Below are 21,858 nucleotides of genomic sequence, written 5' to 3'. Positions count from 1 at the left end.
AAGACAAACATATTTTAGAGGAAGCTTTGCTACTTTTCTTTGGTTTTATCCAAATGAAAACATTTCGGTAGACTCATCCTTCAACCCCATGTGACATAAATTACTGTCTACGTTAGAGCTTGATTATAATATTGTGGACCGCTTGTTCGTCCTCTTGATGTTGCTTTTCTGTCCATGTCTGTCTTCAGTCGTGCCAGTAAGGGAAGGGAAAGGGAACATTCTTACAGCGGGAGAGTCTGCTTTGTTTCCTCGCTTTATTGATGGTGTGAACTGTTGAAATATTAACTGTTCTTGAGAATGCAGTTTACACAGGAAGCTTTTACTGTTAATATTTCACTGAGATTAGGTTTTAGGATACCTTAAACCAGTGGTCCCCAAACTTTTTCCTGTGACGGCCACATAACTTTTCCCTTCTCTGGTGGGGGGCCGGAAATTGCTAAAGGGGGGTTTCTCGATTGATTTTTACCCAGAAAGCACATGGGCAAAAACCATGAGTGAAACAGTTACTGGGACTAACTAGTATATATTCCATTGAGGGAAAGTAACTTTAACTTATTAATTACTCATATGTTAACATAAAGGCTCGTTTTGAAGTATAAGTTGCTACTTACAGGCATCGCTTCGAAGAATTCAACCTGGAATGCGGCGTTCATAACAGACACAGTGTTCATCTGCTCTACCGCTAGCAAACAACCGTACTGATTAAATAACATAAAAGTCAAGCAGTTCCCTAAAAGTCCAACAGATGGCAGCAATGCGCCATGCAAAACAAAACACCCACAGTTCACAGGACACACTTCCTGCTAAAGAGCCCCCTGGTGGTTGAAGAAAAATCCACATATAAACTGGAAAATACAATAAATGAAAAAAAAATAATAAAAATCTTAATGCTCTCTGGTATTGTTCAGGGGGCCGGACCAAATGTGGAGGCGGGCCAGATCTGGCCCGCGGGCCATAGTTTGGGGACCCCTGCCTTAAACGATTTAAACTATAAACATTTTGTTGGTGCCACTTGGTGCACAGGAATGTCAAATTTGCCTTTTGTTACGACTGAACCATGAAAAAGCAAGACTCTTAATTTGGAAAGCGGCAATGAGCTTTATTTTGAAAGCTTTGGTTCACTGGTACTCTGGAAACTCCACGTAATACATAGGATTTTATTTTGAAATGCCAAACCAACTCATATTTCCATTTCACTGGCTCAATTAAAATGGTTAAAAAAAAAAGTTAGGCTTTTATTGTGAAATGTTGGCATTAGTTCTGTTTATAATGTGGAACTTAAATTTGCAACGATCTAACCAGTCAAATATGGAGTCTTTTACTTTGAAGATCATCTGCAAAAAAATTTGTGTTAAACTTCCAGCATGATTACTTTTACCGTCGCTGGTTTAGTTCTATCTGCAAACTTTATTTTGGAAGTCTTTAATTACTCATTAAGTTAATTGCTGGTTTTGGCCCATTAGGAATTTAGATCCTTCTTTACTTTTAATAAAATTTTTGAATAGCGTGACACTTATACCAAGGAGTATCTTTGAGCTTTACACATAAGACATGGAGTCTCCGTGTTACCTGGATGATTCCTGTCTTTTCTTGGGCGAGTGTGAAGAATCTCCCTGCAAAGCAAAATCAACAAGGATGCGAAAGGTCTGAATAGACGGCCACTAGGCTGAATACTCACTTTGCGTTTCGGAATCTGACAACTCTAAAGATAAACAGGAAATCGGGACAGCCTATTTAAAAACATAGAATAAAGTTATTTTTAATGTCTGACAAGGTGCTTTCAAACTTATTTTTAGCAACAGTCTTTCAAATTGTTGCACAAGGATTTCACAAAAAAAAAACTTCCTGTGCTCGTTGATCATATGCAGATCGGACGGAGACAAACGTCCCATCAGGTCAGATAAGGTGAGTTTCTGCTTTGAGTCAGAGGTTATCTGGCCTCTGGTGCGCCTGCAGGGTCTTATCATCCTGACCTGACAGGTCCAGTCCTGCTATCACTGGATCCTCACAGGGTGTAGGAGGTGATTCTCCCTCAGTTTGGGAGTTTCTGGTGTCAAGAAGGCTGTTTGGCTGTTACCGTTGTCGGTATGTGGAGGGAAGGGTAGAGTTTGGGAGTGGACGGACGATTGGGACTGAGGAAGCTGGAAGGAATGATTTGTGGATGTGGGCGACGGTATTCTCTGGGGCCGGTCGGCAGGACGGGAAAGGAGAACGGTGATTGTGGCCACACAGGTTGTTGTGTCTGGGAATGGAAACCTAAACGCTGATTTTACCGAAACTGGCTGACAAAATTGTGCAGTCATTATCCTTAGTTAGATCCAAGATAGTTTGTTTTTTTTGTCCACCCACAATGAAATAGTCAATATTATTCTATATGATTGTTAGAAAATGTAGTTCAGTCCATGTGTGCTTCTCTAAATTACTGAAAATGTTTCTGTTTATTAAAGCTTAAAATATCCACATTTCTTCCTCTTTATGTGACTGTTTTGTGTTTTTGTGCTGTTATGCAATGTTTTGTTTTTGTAGCATTTTTTTATTCATTTATTTTTTCAATTTCGCTACTTCCTGTTTTATGAATGTTGCAACCTGGATGAACTTTCCTTACCGTAGATGTATTGAAAAGCTGCAGATAAAGGAGACTTTCTTGGAGGCTCTGCAGCCTTTTGGACTAGTGCTGATTAAGCAGAGCCCGCTCTCCAAGCTGCAAATAAGAAAAAAGAAGAAAGTATGCATTTTGTGCTTCCAGTGACATCACATCCAAGTCATTGCACTTATACACAATAAACACAGAAACCATCCGTTTGCTTGGATTTGTGGGCGTTGAATAAGTAAGAAGCAGTGCTTTATGAGGAATGATGAACAGTAGAGTTAACGTCCTGCTAGCGGGCGAATGAGAGTTTCTGAGGGACATCTACTGCTACGAGCACTTGCTCATTTCTCTCGTGGGTTTTCCATCTTTCTCGCTTTACTTTTCTGTCCCACTCCACAATTCTCACTCTCCATCCCTCTCCCTGGATCTTTCTCTATTCCCTTCCCATCTGTTTTCCTCCCTGCCTTCCCCTCCCCGCCCCGTCTCCAAACTCCTCCATAGATACAGGCGAAGAATTTATGGAAGGGAGAGTTTGAACCTATCCTCACCCTTCCTCTCGCTGTCTCCGAGCAGATCGGCACGACATTCCTTGTTTGCGCACAAATGTGAAAACGCTTTCCCCTTAATCATCAGCTCCGACTGTGCCACACAGATGAACTTGATATCATGAGTGAGCTGCGATGTTTGACGTACTGCCAGGGAGTAGCGGCTGCGTTATGGCTGCCATAAGCGTTTCGGGGTCATAAGCTCATAATCTGTTTTGGTATGTGGTGCTCTGTCTCTGCAGAGTCCAGCAGATAGAGGATTCGCTGTTGGTCCCCATCTGTGTGTCATGATCTCTTTATGTCTGCTGCTTTGTTTTTGGTGGCAGGGCGGCAGATTGGTGACACATCCAGCTGCAGCCGTCTGGATGGCTTTCCCCATGGTTGCTGGCAATAAGTGGGACATGAGCCGTCAACTTTTCTCTCTCGGCTCCAGCCTCCTGCCATCATGATGCTCGTGTAAAATAAAGTGCACGAGCGTCCTGGATGACGGATGTGTTTTCATGGCATTGTGCAATAGTAGGGTGGGGTTAGAATGGCTGTTCCTGCTGTTATTATAGTAGCTTTAAAGTTTGGGTTTCTCAACAAAATCGTCGTTATCTAAAGATGCTGATAAGAGCGCCACTACTAAACGAGCTTTGAAACCAATAAGGATATTTCTGAAGGTGTTGGAAATACCTTCAGAATAAATGTCTTTATTTCTGCACTCTTAAAATGTTGCATAAAAAAATGTGTTTTAATGGTTGACGTCCTGCTGGAAGGTGAACCTCAGTTTCAAGGTTTTTGTTGCCTCTGTATTTCACTTAATGCACCTTTTCATCAAATTTGACCAGATTTTCTGCTTTTGCTGAAGAAAATAATCCCACATCATGGGATGTTTTTTTCACAGGAATAATATATTTGCAGTAATTCACTCTATATGTCTTACAGCATATTTCTTTCAAAAATGCTTTTGTTTTCATTCTTCCATAAAGGCCAAAATTGTGGAGTGTATCATAATGTTTTGTCATCAGATTTTCCCACCTGAGCTATGGTTCTCTGCAGCTCCTCCAACGTTACTATAGGCCTCTTGGCTGATTACAATCTCCTTGTCTAACCTGTCAGTTTGGGCGTGTTGATCGGTGTCCAGTTGTGTGAAACTCTTTCCATGTTCAGATTATGGATCTCACAGCTCTGAGATGTTAACAGCTCGGTATAATCCACTTTAAATTTCTCCCTAATCCAATGTTTTTAATAATGTCTCCACAATGTTTCTGTTCTTAAACTTTTACAGAACAGCTGAGATTAAATTACTAATCAGGAGACTTTCTGGGTTTTATTTGGGGGTGTCAAAGTAAAGTGAACATATTTTTCAGATTTTTAATCTGTAAAAACTTTAGAAAACTTCATGGTGCTGTTATGTTGCTCGATTGCACACAATCCAAATGAAATACACTGAAGTTTGTGATTGTTAAAAGGGACAAAATGTGGAAACGGTTTAAGCCGTATGGCTACTTTTGCAAGATGATCAACAGTTAAAATATAACGTGTCTGGATTTTAAATTGAGGCAACGGAATGACGTGATTAGAAGAGAGATAAAGTAGGTCCCGTTTGACAAAGATTTCATTCGTTTCAGTCGTCTTGTCTCCGGTTTTCATCTGAACAGTGGGTTTGTCTCGTAGGGTGAGCAGATGTGTGGAGAGACAGATGGTAATGATATAGCATGGAAAACCTTTTACATTTTTTATCTTTATCATTATTCACTGACTCAGTTTCCTCCCTCCAGTGTAAGTTCTTTTCTTTTTTTTAATATTTAGCTTCACATTAAAAAAACAAAACAGAAAAATGCTTCCTCTGCTGGTATCAGACAGCCGCTGCACTTCTCAGGCCCCTCACTCTCAAGTGTACTTTAGTTGTTAAATGTTTAATTTCTAGTGCTTCATAAGTGGCTGTATTAGAAGAGCTTCAAGACATATTTCATGGCTCTTCTCCCTGCTGAGTCTTTGCTCCGAGCCGCCTAATGGTCTCCAGCTGAAACATGTAACAGTGAAACTGGAGTTGATGCAGAGGGGCGCAGCTGTATCCTCCAGTGGATTTCTCTGCTAGGGAGAGATGGTTTTTAGTTTTATCGCGATTTTATTTTTATTTTATTTTTTTCGGCATTCAGAAGCTTTGTAAATTGTTGTTGTGCTGTTAGGATTATGGTAATGGCTTCGTCAAGGCTACAGGAGGAATGAGCAGAACATTAATCCACCATGACCAGTTTGGAAATTACACCCAGAGTGATGATGCTGCTGCTGGGCTGTGCATCACTCCTATGAAATAAATATAACTGGAGAGCGTGAGCTTGCGGGTTGGTACGTTTGACCGAGAAACATCAGAAATGCTCAAATTGATCAGTAGGGTTTTCGTAGCTGTGCCTCGTTTTGTTGTTTAAAAGCTACGAAAACATAAAATCAGAAACATGACGTCATTTTCAAACCATCCATTTATGGATTTTTTTTTTTTTGGCTTTCACTTCATGCTCAGTTTGCTGTGAAAGCCGCCGCGATCACAGTAGCTGCTGCCAGCGAGGAGAATGTTATCTTTTACCTCTAAAAATCACAAATGAAGCCGAAACAACCGGCGCAGGCCTGTTTGCGTGGCGCCTGCATTCCGGCGCTGCAGCATAGGTGGTCATTTTTCCATCCGTCACATAAAACGAACCGAACAAAACGGCTCAGCGAGCTGGTTCTCATGCTTACCGGACGATTTACTGACGAATTCAGTAAATTAATAACGGGATCGCTGTAGATAAGGGAAAATTCATGTCCAGATGAAACAAAGTTATTGCAGCATCACATGTTGTTTAGATATTAAGTAAAGATAAGTTTTGTTTTTTTTATATATCATTTAAAGAAACAGCAGCAACATTTGCTTATAAATCTTGACCAAACTATAAGCCGACTTCTAAAATGTTACAAACACAAATTGCCTGAAATGTCATCTTCATACACAATTTAGTTTTATGTAATCTGTGAATACTTTGCAGGCTTGGGGGCGGGGAAGCAAAAGCGACTGCTTCCGTCTTAGTTTTTTGTTTGCAAAGATATCCGGACATTGCATCATTTGTTTCAGCTTTTAATTTGTGTTAGTAGAAAAAAAAAAATTATATTCACGTATCCATGTAACCCAAACCTTCCTCTGTTGCTGCTAAAGCAGGAATGTGATTTAAAGAGAAATCTCTTATTGGGTAGACGGCCTTGATGATGGTACGGGTTACAGTTCTCAAAAGGCATTACACGCTGCTCTCTGCCTCTGAAATGTCAACGACAGCTGCCTGAATGTAACTTCAGTCCAGGCACGCCTGACTTAATCCGGTCATCTGTCCATTTAAATACCACTCTGTATCCCGACCCTAATTTTTTTTTTTCCCTCTCTCTGCCCCACGAGGATCCAGATGACCTATAATTAGAACAGAGTGACTATAATCACATCTCGATGACAAGAGAGGAAGTCTGACCACTCTTACGCTCCCGACGGGGACAGGAGGAGCTTCAGAGGCCTTTGAACTGCTGGAAACGTCTCTGGAGTGGCGAGGAATACGATTTGGCTTTTGTTAGGCGATGACTGCAGAGGAGAATGTGAGAATATGCGACAGAGGTGATGAGGAGATGAAGCGGGGTTAAATCAGGACGCTGCCAGCACGCTCTTTCCTCCCTCCCCTCACCCCCCCTTCATTTTTAGAAAATTCGATTTTATCTCAGACTTCATGTGATGGAGCTGATTTCTCCTCGGACGTGCAGACGCTCACAGAAGGAAGATTGTTTTTACGACATTCCCACCGCAGCACATTCGGCTCCCCGGTTTGTGTTTAAGTAAAGCGACAGTCAGATGATTCCTCTTGTTTTTTAATTCGGTCCGGCCTGTTTTCAGCGTTGACGTGATAAAGCTCTGCTTGTTTAGGATCGCCAGGGAGGAACCAGAGATCAGAGCGGGCTATCTGGGTCAGGATTCTAGGATTATTTCTGGTCCAAGAAGATACTCACTGTAAAAAAGAAAAAAAGTAAGCTGGAGTCATTAGTTTATGTCATTAAAATCACTTTTTTTATTCATATCACAACACCTTGTTTAAAAGTCAGCCAAAGCAAAACGCCTGATTTTCAGTTTGTTGTAGAAACTTTACACTCGATCATGTTTTAGAAGGTTCTGGTCTAAAATCAGACACAAACAGACGCGTTTACATCTCATCACTCCTGTCATTCAGATTCTGCAACGCCACTTTTAAAACAACACACACCTCGTTTAATTTCCTCCTTAGCTGAATTATTGAACAAAATCAATTCTCGGTGTAAAACGTGTTTATTGTAGGAAGGACGTAAATGCCGTTCAAATCAATGTTCAGAGCTTTGTGGGAACTCGTTACCGTCACTGGGTTGGGTTTACAACACCTCTTTAACCAAGGCGACGCATTTTACACACTGATAGCTAGAGGAAGATCAGATTTCAGTGGCTGGAGTTCATAGACTCATAATCTGCCATGTTGTCACTTTTACATGGCAGACAGATGCTGGTTTGGACTCGGTATTCGAAAGGTGTGCCACAATGTATCGAATCGTAATTGTCTAGAATATTTGGTTAATGTTATGTATTTGACCAGTTGGAGGGACTGTGAGGTGCCTTTAATTCCCACAGCTGATATTTAGTGACTGTGACGCACATTATTTAATGTTTGTCAAAGAAAAAAAAAACGCTAGAAAAGGTGAGCTGCTCGTCTTTATCGTCACAGTTTCCAGCAGCAGAACGGCAGTTATGTGTCGTGTTAATATTGTGCAACCCCAAATTAGGAACCTGCTATTTGACAGGCTACCGTTAGGATTTTAAAACGTTAAGATCCTGTATAGACAGGTTTGTGTTTTATTACCATCTTTACTACCTGAAGCAAATTCATCAATCAGTCCTTTGTTATAAAATCTGTCAAGCTTTGTCTTGTCGTCCACTTAGAAACTGTGTTTTATGAGCTCTGATGTCATCATTCATTTCCGTCATTAGTAACAGTTCTTGCCAGAAAGAAAAATCACTGATTGTAAGTTGGGGGTTGTCATCCACAACCAGTCTGAAGTCTGACCGGTGGTGACGTGGATTTGAGGTTCAGTCATTTTTGCATTTCTCATGTAAAAATATGATTTGAACAATTTCTATTAATCCAGTAGGCTGAGAGTTTTTTTTTTCCTTTTAACAAATGTGACGCATTATGAATGGTTAGTATAAGTCTATTCGCAAAACCGGGTGATTTTTCATAAAGTATGAAATAAACTAGTCGGTATTGTAAAAACCAAAGACTAATTATTTTAGTTTCTTTTTTCAGTCATCTGAAATAAAACATTCTTCTCGCTGTAATTAAATTTATCGTTAACTAATGAAAAAAAGGACTTGGAACTAAAACAATTCTGCTTTCCTCACAGCTGCACTAAGCTGAGACATTGGAGCATAAGTCATTAATATTACTTCCTCGAAGGCGGGGGGAAAAACTTAATTTTGATGGATTAAGCAAATATGAAATTCACTAATCAAATCTTTAGAACCTTAAAATTAGAAATTTTATTGGGCTTTTTGCCACATTTTTCTTTTACAAAATCAAACGAGTGAAAATAATAAGTTAAAGCTTTTAGTGGCCAACATTATGAACCTTGTTATTGTAACTTTTGTATTTTTTACTCTTTTGTTTTTTGGCCAGCTGGTTTGAAACATCCTTGCTAAAGAAATATGCTGATGGTTGTCCCACAGCAACAGAATAGCGCTTCCTATACCTTTGTTACGTCATTGGCTTGTTGCAGAAACTGGAATAAGACTCGTCTGACTTCCTCTCAGTTGGGTGCATGTTCGCTGTTTGCTCGCTGTGAAAGCTGAACTCTATTATTAAAGGTGTTTCATCTTCGCTTCACACATTTTTCCCTCCACACTGTCGTCTTAAAGCATTTTCCTTCCTGTCTTTTTGCCATTTATGAGAAACCTTTCAAGAAAGGATGAATAAAAGCGCTGTCCACGGGAGGGACGCATGCTTTCACCCCGGCACTAGAACGTAGCGAGGCTCTCTGTTCTGAAAATCATTTTGCTCCGCAAAAGTAGCTCTAAATGAGCAAATCTCAAATTTGATTAAGAATCAATATCATGAGCCTTCTGCCCTGTAGGATAGTCAATTCCCATTTGCATTGCGCCTCTGTCGTCTCTTTGCTCTGGTGGTTCCCCATAAGCAGAAATGTGCTTGTGTTTCTGGATGCTCTGCAGATTTATCAGCGTCATGTGCTTTACCTGCAGGCGATCTGAATTCAAAACATGTTCTCTCCAAGACTGTATGAAGGTTAATGTGATGAAAGGAGGATTAAAGCTGAGTGACTGTTGTGGCTGTACGAGTTTGAGTCTGTATCTTGGCAATGCAGAGAATTTAAATGTGTCCAAGTGATGATTTTTCCTTATAAAAGAAGGAAAACTATCCTTATCAACTCTGCCATATGTGAAAATATGCCTGCCCTCCTTAAGTCATGAATTAACCATAAAGCTTTGGTTCAGTTTCAATATCCACACAATGTTTTCATTATTGCCTGATGTGTAGAATCAAGAAATCACTTAAAGGTAACAGGAAATGGGTTAAAAAATCTGAAACCGTTCAGTTATCGGCTTGTGACCTTCAACTTAATTGCATTTAAGTTATGCAGCAGGACAATGATCCAAAGCACAGCAGGAGCAACAGAATGTGTAGTTTTGGAGTGGCCTAGTCAAAGTATGGACTTAAATAAGTGAACCTAATTAAGATTCTGTCCTCCAATGGGACAAATAAAGATAATTCTGCAAATAAGTGTGGAATAAAGCTCCTTCAGTGCGATTCTAAAAGATTAATTGCCTGGATAGCAAAACCTGTTATTAGCCTTGGGGGTAATAACTCTGTCAATTTTGAGATGGTTGTTTTGGATAGTTTGTCTTCCCTCAGTAAAGGAAATCATAATTTGAAAACTACCTTTGTATGTAGTTGGTTATATTTCCCTGATATCGAAATTACTGTGATTCGAAACTTTTAAGTGTGACAAAAAAAGAAAAACAAACTTGTAAGGTTGGAAATACTTTTTCAAAGCGCGTGCAGGTATTGTGAGAGCGACCTCAAGGCGCTCTCCCAGGCGTCGCAGACCTTTCATTTCATGAAGCCGATCAGAGGAAATGAAAATCAGAAAGAGGCAGCGGCAGCATTGCACATTTTGGCTCTGGGCTGGTAGACGGTTTCAGCTTCTATTCAGATCCAGTTCACATAAACATGTAATTAGTTATAGCTTCACTTGTGCGCGTACCCTGGCGGCTTTTCCGTCTTCGCTGGAATGCATTATCTCATTTTGAGTGGTACCTGGATACGTATCATCGCCTCAATCACTCGGATTTGTTCGGTTGCAAACTGCTTGATTATCTCCCCCAGTGCTGCTGCTGCTGCATATTCATACTCGGCCTCTTCTCTTTTGCATAAGACCTTTAATTATCTACTCCCTGCTTTAATCTCTAATATTTTCTCACTTGTACGATCACATCATTTCATGGCAAGTGCACAAAGTTGAGGGGGAAAAAAAAAGAAAGAAAATAATTTACCATAAGCTTGTTGTGACTTTGTAGAGATTCAGCTGAGCATCTGTAAACTTTAGAATATTGCAAAAAATATACATATTTTTTTTATTTTTTGCACAAGTCAATATTTGCCACTTAAAACACCCCAGCCTTGTAACACAAGTGTGTGTGTGTCCTACTTCTCTGGAGTTGGCTCATGAGGGATGCCTTACGTAACTCACTTCATCCCATTTTGTCTGCTGTTGCCATGGTGAGTTTAATTTATACAGACGTTAAGAATTAGCCTCCTCTTGTTAACATGGGCTGTGGGCTGACGCTGTTTTTGTTTTGTTTTGGAACAGCTCACACTTTGAAATGCACACTGTGGGAATTTTTTACAGGAGTTATAATTGTGCGTTGAGCTGTGCGCAGTTGTTTGAGTTTGAATGAGGAGGGTGAACAGGGGTGGGGGGCTGTCAGCCAAATGTAAGGGTTTGTTTAGCGCGCTAACGTTCGGCGGCAGAGGAAAACGTACAATGATTAATGGGATCATTAGAGGGAATCATTTAGGAGAGCAGCAGGGTTTGTTTACATGCAGGGATTATACACAATGATACTGAAACTGAGCTGCCGCCTGTTTTGCAAATTTGCAGAACTTCTTCTATAACTCATGAGATTCATATCTCTCTGAAAGCGGAAGACTGGAAGCTTGTTTCATGTCAGAGTTTCTCTCTGAAGGAAACTTTCAGCCCAGTCTCAGGTCTTTTGCAGGTTTTCTTCCAGGATTGCTCTGTGTTTATCATCCCATCAACTCTGACCAGCTTCCATGCTGCAGCTGCCGAAAAGCAACGCCGTAGCATGATGTTGCCACAACCATCTTGTTTTATCTGCAGATTCTCCCACCCGAGCTGTGCATCTCTGCAGTTCTTCCAGAGTTACTGTGCACATCTTGGTTGCTCCTCTGATCAATGATTTCCTTTCCCAGGTTGTCAGTTTAGGTGGATGGCCATATTCTGGTCAGTTTGCAGCTTTTCCTCTTATTTTCCAGTGATGGATTGAACCTCTGATGGTCAAAGTTTGAGATATTGTTTTGTAACTTAACTTTTCTTTAAACGTCTCCACAACTTCCTCCCTGACCTTTCTGCTGTGATATTTGGTCTTTGTTAGTAATGTTCGCTAACAAATCTCTGAGGTCTTCATAGAACAGCTGGATTTATACAAACGGATGTTCTCCATTTAATGGATTTTATTTTGGGCCATCAAAATAAGGGGGTGGATACAAATAGGGTGCAATTTTTGTAACTTTTCACAAGCATCCACCACTTTGTGCTACTCTGCCATCTAAAATCTCAACACGTTCAATGAAACTTGTGGTTGTGTTTGATTTTAATATCGAACGCTCCAACGGATTGGAAAACAAAAACAACTTTTGCTCTGTGGCTCAACATCTTTTAGGAGTGTTGCCTACATGCATCGACTCTGGTGACAGAATTAAACAAGCCTCACGTGACTTGAGCAAAAAGCCCCGAGCTTGAATTTAACTGCTAAGCCAGGAACGGTGCATAAAGCTGAAAGCATTTTACAGCTGTTCATGCTAGGGTGCAAATAATCAGACAAATTATTTGAAGAGCCTGAAGTCTGCGGTTGTTTTTGTGGTGATGCATAATAGCAGAAAGTCTGCATTGCTCTCACTGTCACCCGTCAGGAAATGACACAATGTGATGCTGAGCAGGGTGATGAGGGAAATAAGGAGATGAAGAATAATTTAATAAAGTCCAAGAGGAAGAAGTGAGTCACACTGTGTCTAGGAGAATTTAGGACTAATATCTGAGTCGCCTCCATGCTTCTTAAAAAACATGAATGGAGTGTCGTTTTTATAGCCGTCTACAGAATTTAAAAACTCTGCTTGTTGTTGATTAAAGGCGATCCTGGCTACTCTGTAATTAATCAAAACACTTCAAATAAATTATGTTTATGTAGCATAACTTAGTTATAGGTGTTATTTGAAGGCACTTTACAAGAAAAACCGATCCAGATGTAAAGCGCATGCAATCCAAATATATACTAAACGCTTAACGATTAAACAGATTTATAAGATCAATGGCTTCCCATTCATCTCCTCATACCCGCAGGCTCTTTATTGACTCTAATATACTTATCCTGCATGTTCGTCACCCTCTGAGCTCAGCGTCCGCAAGTACTGACACAGCTAAGTAACGGTCAAGGGTAAGACTAATACATTACTACTTATTGGTCCTGCAACAGATTCCCTGCTCTGCGCCGCCTCTTCCCATTTACTAATTGCGTATTTGTCATATGGTGACCCCCGCCAAGTGGAGCTCAGCATACTGATCAGTTTACTGCTTAGATATAGAAAGAAAGCCTTAAAAAGCCTGAAAAGCAAATGTATATGTTGAAAGGCGGCTGCATTTAGCATTGTTGATAAACCCCAATACGGTCCATCTGGCTTTTAAAGATGAAAACAAAGTGTAAGGGTTTTTACTGACTCAAAATGAGGTAATGAGTGAAAAAAAAATCTTTATTCATCCTGAAACATTGATTAGAAATGTGGTGTTTCCTTTGGTCACAGTTTGAACGTGTAACTTTAGAAGCTTGTAGGTGATTTGGTGTATAGTCACATGATTTATCAAGTGAATGAGTCGGTCAGGAGAGCTGAATGACTCAAATTTTTTTATATTCTGCCAATAAACTAATAATAACAAGGGAATTATGAATATTAAAAGATCAAAAGTGTATAATTGGTCACAAACTAAATCCACCAGTTCCTTATTTGCAGCCTCTTGATACCAAACATTTCTCCCTGGTCCCGAGATGCAAACATTCGTTTTGTCTGCTTGTTTGCCCCTTGTATAAACTTCCTTTGCTTTTATAGATGTGGGAAATGTGCTTAAACCACAGACACAGTGAGCATATTTAAAGAACAGATGTTATCCCTGCTTCTGAGGGGAAAGATGATTATCTTTTTATAAAGTGGGCGAGTTCCTGGAAATGCACGTAGGCCAAACAAAGCCTCCACCTTACACTTAGACGCAGGTTTTTCCTGTGGAAAAAAACAAATCTTCCTCAAGTGTAAGGTGTGTGAGGAAGCATTGCTTTTTTATACATGTATATGTATATATATCCTCCCCAAAAAATAAGAAACTCAAACACATCGCGCGTACCATTTGGGAACATCAGTATTTATAAAATACCACCTTGCTTCCTATAAACACAGGAAATGGAAAGGAAACAAGGAGAGTGTTCTGAAGAGTGTCCATCATGTTCTGCTGTTAGCCAGAGAGCATTAGGTAACAAGATGAGCTATCATTTCCCACTCGCTGCTCTTATTTTAGACTGTACTGAGTCAGAAAGTCAGGGAAATAAACGCAGAGCGCAGAAAAACACTGAAATGGGCCCAAATGGTGGTTTGGGCCTGGTGTTATTGCAATATTAGGGGTTAAGCAGTTTGTGGAAAAGTATTTGCCCCCTTTACAGATTTCTGCAGTTTTTGCTTTTTCATCACACTTGAACGTGTCAGTTCATCAAAAAAAAAATAAATAAATAAATACATAAAGCTATCCAAGCTAACCTGGCCTTATGTGAAAAAAATTAATGGCTAACTTTTGGTAAGTCAGCTTTGGGTTCAGCTTAAAAACCTGGAACAGGAGTGAATCTTCCTGACCAGCCTACCAAATTACCCAGAGCTCGTAGCACAACATCTAAAGCACTGTGGACCCGAGTTAAGGTCGGTGTTTATGTTTCAACAAGAATCAAAAATGGCGTCCATTAGAGAGATCAAAGTTGAAAAACATTTGTAAATAAACCACGATATTCACCAAGACTTTTGGTTGAATATTTTGTGGACTGCAGACACTAAAGTAGAACTTTTGACAAGTATTATCTGACTTAAAAAAAAAAAAAAAAAAAAAAAGAACATCTCACTGACGTAGAAACATTGTGGTAGTGTTAAGTGTCATGGGTCGTCTTATTGTTTCAGCTTTTGGACCCTTGATGGAACCTTGAATTATACAATCAAGCAAAAAGTCCTGAAGAATGTTTGTGACCATTGAGCTCAAGAAAATATGGGTTTCCTGTAGGACAATGGTCCAAATCAGAACAGCAAGTCCAGCTTTTAATGCCTTAAAAGGGCAAAAGAATCGAGGTTTGGAGCGGTCTGGTTTTAAATCCACCATGTCTTAAATAGTCACCTCATTCACCGAGACTGAATTTCTACGAAGAAGAAGAGGTTAAGATTTCTACACAAGAGATGTTACTTTTTGTCATTGGTTTCCTCATTAATTGAAATCATTTCAATGAAATTGCAAAAGCAGAAAATCTGAAAGGGGGAAGATACTTTACTAAAAGTCCTTTGAATATGATATTGATGTGCAAAGTGTAGTTTTTAATTAATCCCTAACAAAACAGGATGTGATTGATATTAAATTTTGCACAACGGTACCGTGATAATGGTTTATCCCAAACCTTGCGACTAAAAATATCAAATTATTTGTCTGCCAAACTGAATAAAATCCACTATTGGGTAAAACTCTTCCTACAGTCATTGGTTCACAACGGTTGAACTGAAGCGTCACGGCCGCTGAGGTCCTCTGTGTTTCAGGAGATCCTGCTGCTATTATTGGCCATTGTTAGCTTTTTGTCCTACAACTTCAAATCGGCTCGTGTTTCTTTGGTGTCCAGTCTTTGTGTTTCACTCTGTCTGGCGCTCAGACTCAATGTGACGATATCAGGTGGACGGCTCAATCAGTTATAGTGCCAATAGGATGGTGTGCCAATAGTGTGTGTGTGTGTGTGTTTGCTTGCATTTGCATGATAACGCAGGCCTCACCCTGCCCCCCACATGGCTCTTGTCTGTCTTGTCTGGGACATAAAGAGAAGCAGGAGAAAGCAGGGTTTGTTTTTTCAGGCTGGGGTGATACAACCAGCCTGAAAAAAAAAATCCAGTGTTTTTCCTGCTGCCTCCATGTTTGCAAAGTTGTTTAACTGGAAACTCTGGGATGATTTATGTAGTCTGTGTCAGGACAAAGAGCTGACTCAGGATTCTTTGGTATGGTTATAGGGTCTAATCAGATTTGACGAATTTCTCTCTTTCTCTTGCTCTCTCTCTCTCTCTCTGCGACTCTTATCTCCCAGCTCTGGACTGAAATGACTCACGCAAAATGTTTGCAGCTCTCACCCCATCGACACTGGAATCATTACGTATTATTTGGTGGTTAGATTTACTCTCACTTTGTGACTTGCTGAGTTTTCTTTCTGGAGATTTAAGTGTTTTTTTTTTTTCACTCTCAATAAATCTAAACATTCGAACTGCTCTAATTTACGTCATGAACTTAAATAAACCCCCTCGTAGCACAGTTATAATGATCGTTTTGCAGATTATCTCGCCACGGTCTGGTAGTCATGTGCTTCCTCTTTCCAAAGCAAAGTGCCTTGTCGTTACGTTTGAACTGAAATATTGCTGTCATTGAACCAGGCTATCTTGGGGCACGGTTTCAAACATGTGACAGCTTTGGTCTTGCTTTACTTTCTCAGAAGCAGAAGAACCATCTGAAGCTGCTCTTATGCCTCTGCTGACGTTTAAGTTTTAAATAAAGACTGTAAAATGTCAGCATCTAGGAAAAGTATGCACAGAATATGTTTAGATTTCATTATGTTACAACAAAATTGCTGTGCAATTAGAGATGCAAACATGCATAAGAACATGGCTGCATTTTGTCTCGGCTCGTTGGAGCAGGGATGCATCTAAAAGTTTCAGGACAAGACAGTGGTGTGAAATAACACAATATAAAAATACTCAAGGGGTGTGAACACTCTTGAAAGGCTCTGCAGTCGTCATTGTTTCTGTTTCTTGGAGTTGTTTTTGTGCCCATAGCAAACCAGAGAAGTTGACCTGCTCCCATTCTGGACTTCATCTGGATTTTACAACATCCACCTGCGCAACAGTTTAGACGTTAAACGTCATTTCTCTCCAGCTGAAGCTGTGATCTGGTTGTCTCAGCAGACCCATAGTCTCTCTGGGCACCTGATCTTTGCCACATCATTATCTGACGGCTATATTTGGATGCTTCGCCGTCTATTTTCAGCTCGCTCTCCGAGAGCCCACGTCAGTCACGCTGCTTTCTTCTCCCTTACGGGAAAAAAAAGGAAAACAATTGAAATCTGCTGCTGGTAAATATAGACACAGTGATAAAAGGTGCTTCAACTCCAAAAAGGTACTGATTAGATAATCTTCTTGCAGAGATGATTGGACTGTCTAACCAAAGGAAAAAATGTCTTTAGAAATACTTTGTGAACAAATGTCGGTCTGGTGAGCTGCATATTGTCTTTTAGCTCAGATATAAACTACCTGCACAGCTGATGAAAAGCAACTGGAGGTTTTAGGCTGTGAAACCTGCCTGGGGCGCAACAGTAACAGCTGACGTTTGTTTGCATCAACGTGGTGACGGAGATCTAAAGAAGGCCGAGGCGTGTTGGGACAGGCGCTGAATGCTGCTCGTCCACATGGAGAGCATCACCGACGGCACCTGATCCGGTGCTGCGCTGCACAATGCTCACTTCACTCTGGTTATCTTCAGGATTCCTCCTTAGTCTGGACAAATATGGAAAAGCACAGAATACCGTTTCACTATTTTCCAGGTCGGGGAAAGTTTGGAATCAAATAAGAATGAGGAGAAATGTTTGCATTTCCAGCCAGACTTGTCCTTCTTTCTTTGCGTCCTGCTTCCTGCCCTGTGTCCTTCCTTTCCTCTCTCCATCCCTTGTATCCTTCCATCCTTACAAGTTTTTTGGTTTTTGAAGCCTGTCAGCCTACAAATATCGCCATAAAATTCAAAATTGGCATTTCATACTTGACAGGAAAGTTGATTCTGGAAAAGTCTGGATTTCTTTTTAAACTCCGTGTCTTTGTCTGCCGCAGGAGTGTCTTCGCGCGTCCCGGAGATCATGGCGGCCGGCACCCACTCCCCTGGAGGGCCCAACGGGATCATACGGAGCCAGTCGTTCGCTGGATTCAGCACGTTGCAGGAGCGGCGCTCTCGGTAAGTAAACACCCACGAAAACCCACCATATGAGCATTTAAAATAAAAAATAAAAAATTGAAATAAACTAATATGCATGTCAGGGGTTAGCTAGTTTAGATACATTTGCAGTGCTAGATTTACATCCATTTAATTGTATTTCTTTTTTTTTTGCTCAGAAAATATCTCTTTTTGGACACAAACCTAATTTAAATAGGTTCTTATTATTTTAATCTGCCTTTGAGCATTAGCCTCTTCTTTACTAAACTCTATATTAGATAGAACAGGGAATGATAATGCATTCAGATTTTAAATATATGGCAATTAAACTATTTTAATCTTAAGATAGAAATATTGTCACCAAGTCATTTCTGATTGCAGTTTTGAACACGTTAAAACTAATAGAAAAATACATATGCTGTGTAGTTCTATGTGACTCTAAAGGTTGCCGTCTAAAATTTTGTTGATGTTATTTTTGCCCATTATGTTTAAAAGGTAATTACGTGTTTGGTCAACTTTAGCTGTTTTAAATATGCATGCAAACATAAATATAGCCAAGATAATCATGGACAGCAGAGAAAACCTTATTTTTTAGCACGACTGATGATGATTATTGCTACTTTACCAAAGTGTAAGATTTTATTAATTGTTAATGAAAAAGATTAGAACAAGAAATGCTATAAGTGAATGTTAAAAATGATTTTTGGAGTCACAAGGTTTTCCTGCATGCTGCATTTTTTAAATATTGTGTGTATTGCGAGGAAAACTCCTGGCTTTACTACTAATATCAATAATTCTAACTGTCTTACAAACAACTTAAAGTGCTGTTTTTCAAGGATGTACTTCCTGGACTACTAATTACTGGTTTACCCCAGCCAAACCTGACGTACTGCTCCCACTCATGCTATTTTCAGCTTGCTGCGTGTTTCTTAAGCCTTGTAACGTGTGCAGATGCAAAAAGGGGGTAAATCTAAGGGCACAAGTCTGTTTGCAATTCTGTGTCTAAGTGCATCACCAAGGCTCATTAGAGGAGAAGAATAGCGCTCAAGAATAGCATCAAACCTGCCAAGGGAGACGGCTGCCACAGTGGGAGAAGATGAGAAGTGTCAGTAATCTGTATAAAACAGTCATTTCGCTGCGCTGACATCACTTCTGAATGATCGCTGCGTTGAGAAGTCACAGAGCTGCTTCTGTCATTAATGCTTTTCAAATGGGGAAATATTATTACTTTGGGTTTGTGATCCTGATTTAAATGCAAAGACAATTCAAGCTGCTACTTCACAGAAGTGGATATTAAGGCCAAGTTAATATGCTGTTTTTATTTTTTGTAGCTTGGAAACAGATGTTTGGAGACGTTAAGAGGGCTTTTGCTGCTGTCAGTTTTTTGTGTGTTAAAGGCTTTTAGAGTTTTGCAGCACTGACCATGACAGATCACCGACTGTCTGGACAGCGTGGAACATGGTGGAAAAACAAACACGACAGACTTTCACTGATGCTTCTCTTCAGCCTGAAGCTTGAAGTTTAATCAATGGTCACATGTCCATCCTAAAACATTTCCTGTAAACAGAGCTAACGAGATTAGATCATTAAAAAAAAGGAAGAAAACCACACCTCAGGAAGATGCTTCTCTAAAAATGATGCTTATTTCAGAATATGTCTCTCAAACTAAACTGCTCTCATGTTGTCACCTTCCTAAAATAATGGTTTAAAAATATTTCCACAAAATGATTCTTTTTCTTAAATCATTTTCTGGAAAAAAAATAGTTTGTGACTTTGTTTTTTTTTTTTGTTGTTGTTGTTTTTTTTGCTAAATTTACTTTCGGGGGAAAAAAATGACATTGTCATTATTTTAGGAAGGTGATGATATATTAACTACAGTTTTACAGGAAACTCTTTAAGTTTCCTGAAATTAGGCTCAAAATGTCCCGGAGCTTTTTATTTGTTACGGAAAAGTTTAAAAGGTCGTATAATTACAGTGAAGGACTTAAAAAAAAAAGTGGTATCTGAAAAAATATTACGTCCCCTATCCAGTTGCATTAAAGTTGTATTTGTCCATCCTTCCTTCCAAATATGAGACGGGAAAAGTGTCATTTTTGTTCATTCCTGACATCTTTGCAAAACATTCAAGCGACCCACAGGGTTGCTACAGTTTTCACATCAATAGGCTTTTAAGGATGATGTTTTTGACTCCTCCTTCTAGAGATAAAGCACATTCACACTTCCATCCCGGATTTCTCTTTAACAATCTTCTTTTTCGGTGCTTACTTGTCTTCAGCTGTCCTGGTCCTGCTGAGAGAACCCATTTAGAAATGCCCCTGCTCTCTTTTCTCTCTGCTCAGACAGTGAATGGTATGGTATTTGTTGGAATGACTCAAGTGTGTGGGCGACTTGCAGCGACAGACGAGTTACACTCTGATAACGAGGGACGTGGAAGGCTGCAGAGATACGGCCTCTGATGCCGCTGCTGCGCGTCACAGTCTGTACGAGTGGCTCTGTTGCTGCTAACGGACTTCTCATGCGTGATACGTGATCACGCTTCGCAGGCATTCACGCATGCTTGCATCCTACAGACGTTGCACTTTTTGTGCAGGGGCGCAAAATCAAATGTATTAGTTGGCATAGAAATTGTGGCATATGCGTGCTCCTAAGCGTGTCTCCGTCAAGAAGCATTTTTGCACTGCAGCTCATCTGACCCCAAGGCTAAACAGCAGTTTGATTCAGTGTTGCCCTACATTTGTGGCAGTGCCATGTGAACTTCCACTCGCACGTTTCAACTCGCCCGGCTCTGGAATCGGTTGCTTTCGTGTCCCTAAGACGATCGTTTGGTCGAAGGAAAGAATGCAGCTTGCAAAATCTGAGATGCTTTTAAAAACCACGAATGGGGCAAAAATGAGAGTGACGTAAAATTAATTATTGGGAGAACAGAGAAAAAATATTTGTGGCAGCTCTTTGGTCTCTTTTACCCCAAAATAATTTGGGGTAAAAGGAGATTGAGTTCAGTCTACAGTGTTTTTTTTTTTGTTTTTGTTATGGGAACTTTTGGAACTATAAAAAACATCAAACAAAACTGTGGAATGACGTTTCCACTTTATTAAATAACAGAATTGTTTGACTGTTTTGTTATTATTGTTATTATTTTTAAATGAACCTGAATTGGCTATTTTTAAAAGCGGCGCGATGGATTAAATCACAAGATTTGCTAAAAACAAAATGACACAAAAGATGGAAGGATGTGGAACTTTCTTTAATTTGAAATACTTGATTATCACGTTGCATTGAACAATGGGCGTTGCTCAAGTGAGAATAAGGCTGAGCTGCAAGTGGGTCAATTTTATTACAGCAGATGAAGATACAGAAGATGCGTGGAGAAATGCCTGCTGTTTAGTGTGGCAGGAGATTTGTAATGCTGTGGGCCATGGAAACCTTATTGGATGTCACCATAAACTACTTTAAATGTCAGGAGATTTTATGTAGAAATAGAATGGGTCTAAATGCTCTTATTATACTTTTTTTTAAAAATATAAATATCTAATTCCTTAAATAAATTCACAAGTATCCCAGTAATTTGTAATGATATAATTTAAATGACTATTTTTTTCATTTCCTTCAACACCCAACTTGTGCTTAGCTGTACCAGATGTGTTGTCTTCCTCTTCTTTTTGAATCAGTTGTTGGTTTCTTTGTGAGCCGCCGCCCGGGAGGAGGCGGATGAACAGTCTCACAGATTGCTCTGAGCTTTATTGGCTCCGTTTTGTAACTTTGCTCTGGAGCAAGATAAACGACGGCCTTTCTGAGGTCAGTTAAAAGTAGCGGGGGCTCAGCTAGGCCGTGTCCGCATGACTTCCCAGATAGGCACACATACGTGCCGTTTCACACACGCTTCCTGGGAGGTGGTCCGGGCTCCTTAGATGAAGATGTGATTTGTTAACGTGTTTAACAAGAGAGTCGCAGTGTTATGTATTCTTTTTCTGCAAAAAGGAAAAGGTTTCAGATTACCAAACAGACTTTAGTACCAGATGGAGATCATCAATACAGAATATGTTTGGAATGATTATTTAATTTATTGATAAAAAAAACAAAACAAAACCTTGACATATGACGAAAACTGTCAACCTCTTTAAATCATTAACTTATGATAACTTTTCAAAT

The 21,858-nt window shown here is 39.9% G+C and overlaps 1 protein-coding gene across 3 annotated transcripts in view; it reads left to right on the top strand.

Annotated features, from left to right (window-relative positions):
* Positions 1-21,858, top strand: part of ripor2 (RHO family interacting cell polarization regulator 2) — a 63,222-nt gene that overhangs the window by 19,036 nt on the left and 22,328 nt on the right. For all 3 annotated transcript variants that reach the window (XM_088010249.1, XM_088010247.1, XM_088010248.1), the window contains exon 2: positions 17,610-17,730. In XM_088010249.1, the coding sequence (XP_087866375.1) occupies positions 17,610-17,730 (121 nt within the window). The remainder of the gene's footprint in view (positions 1-17,609; positions 17,731-21,858) is intronic.

The sequence above is a fragment of the Poecilia mexicana genome, unplaced genomic scaffold, assembly GCF_051168715.1.
Source record: "Poecilia mexicana isolate PSO_F unplaced genomic scaffold, ASM5116871v1 scaffold_11, whole genome shotgun sequence".
Taxonomy (NCBI): domain Eukaryota; kingdom Metazoa; phylum Chordata; class Actinopteri; order Cyprinodontiformes; family Poeciliidae; genus Poecilia; species Poecilia mexicana.
The sequence above is the reverse complement of the archived record's forward strand: the minus strand, read 5'-3'. Positions and strand labels throughout refer to the sequence as shown.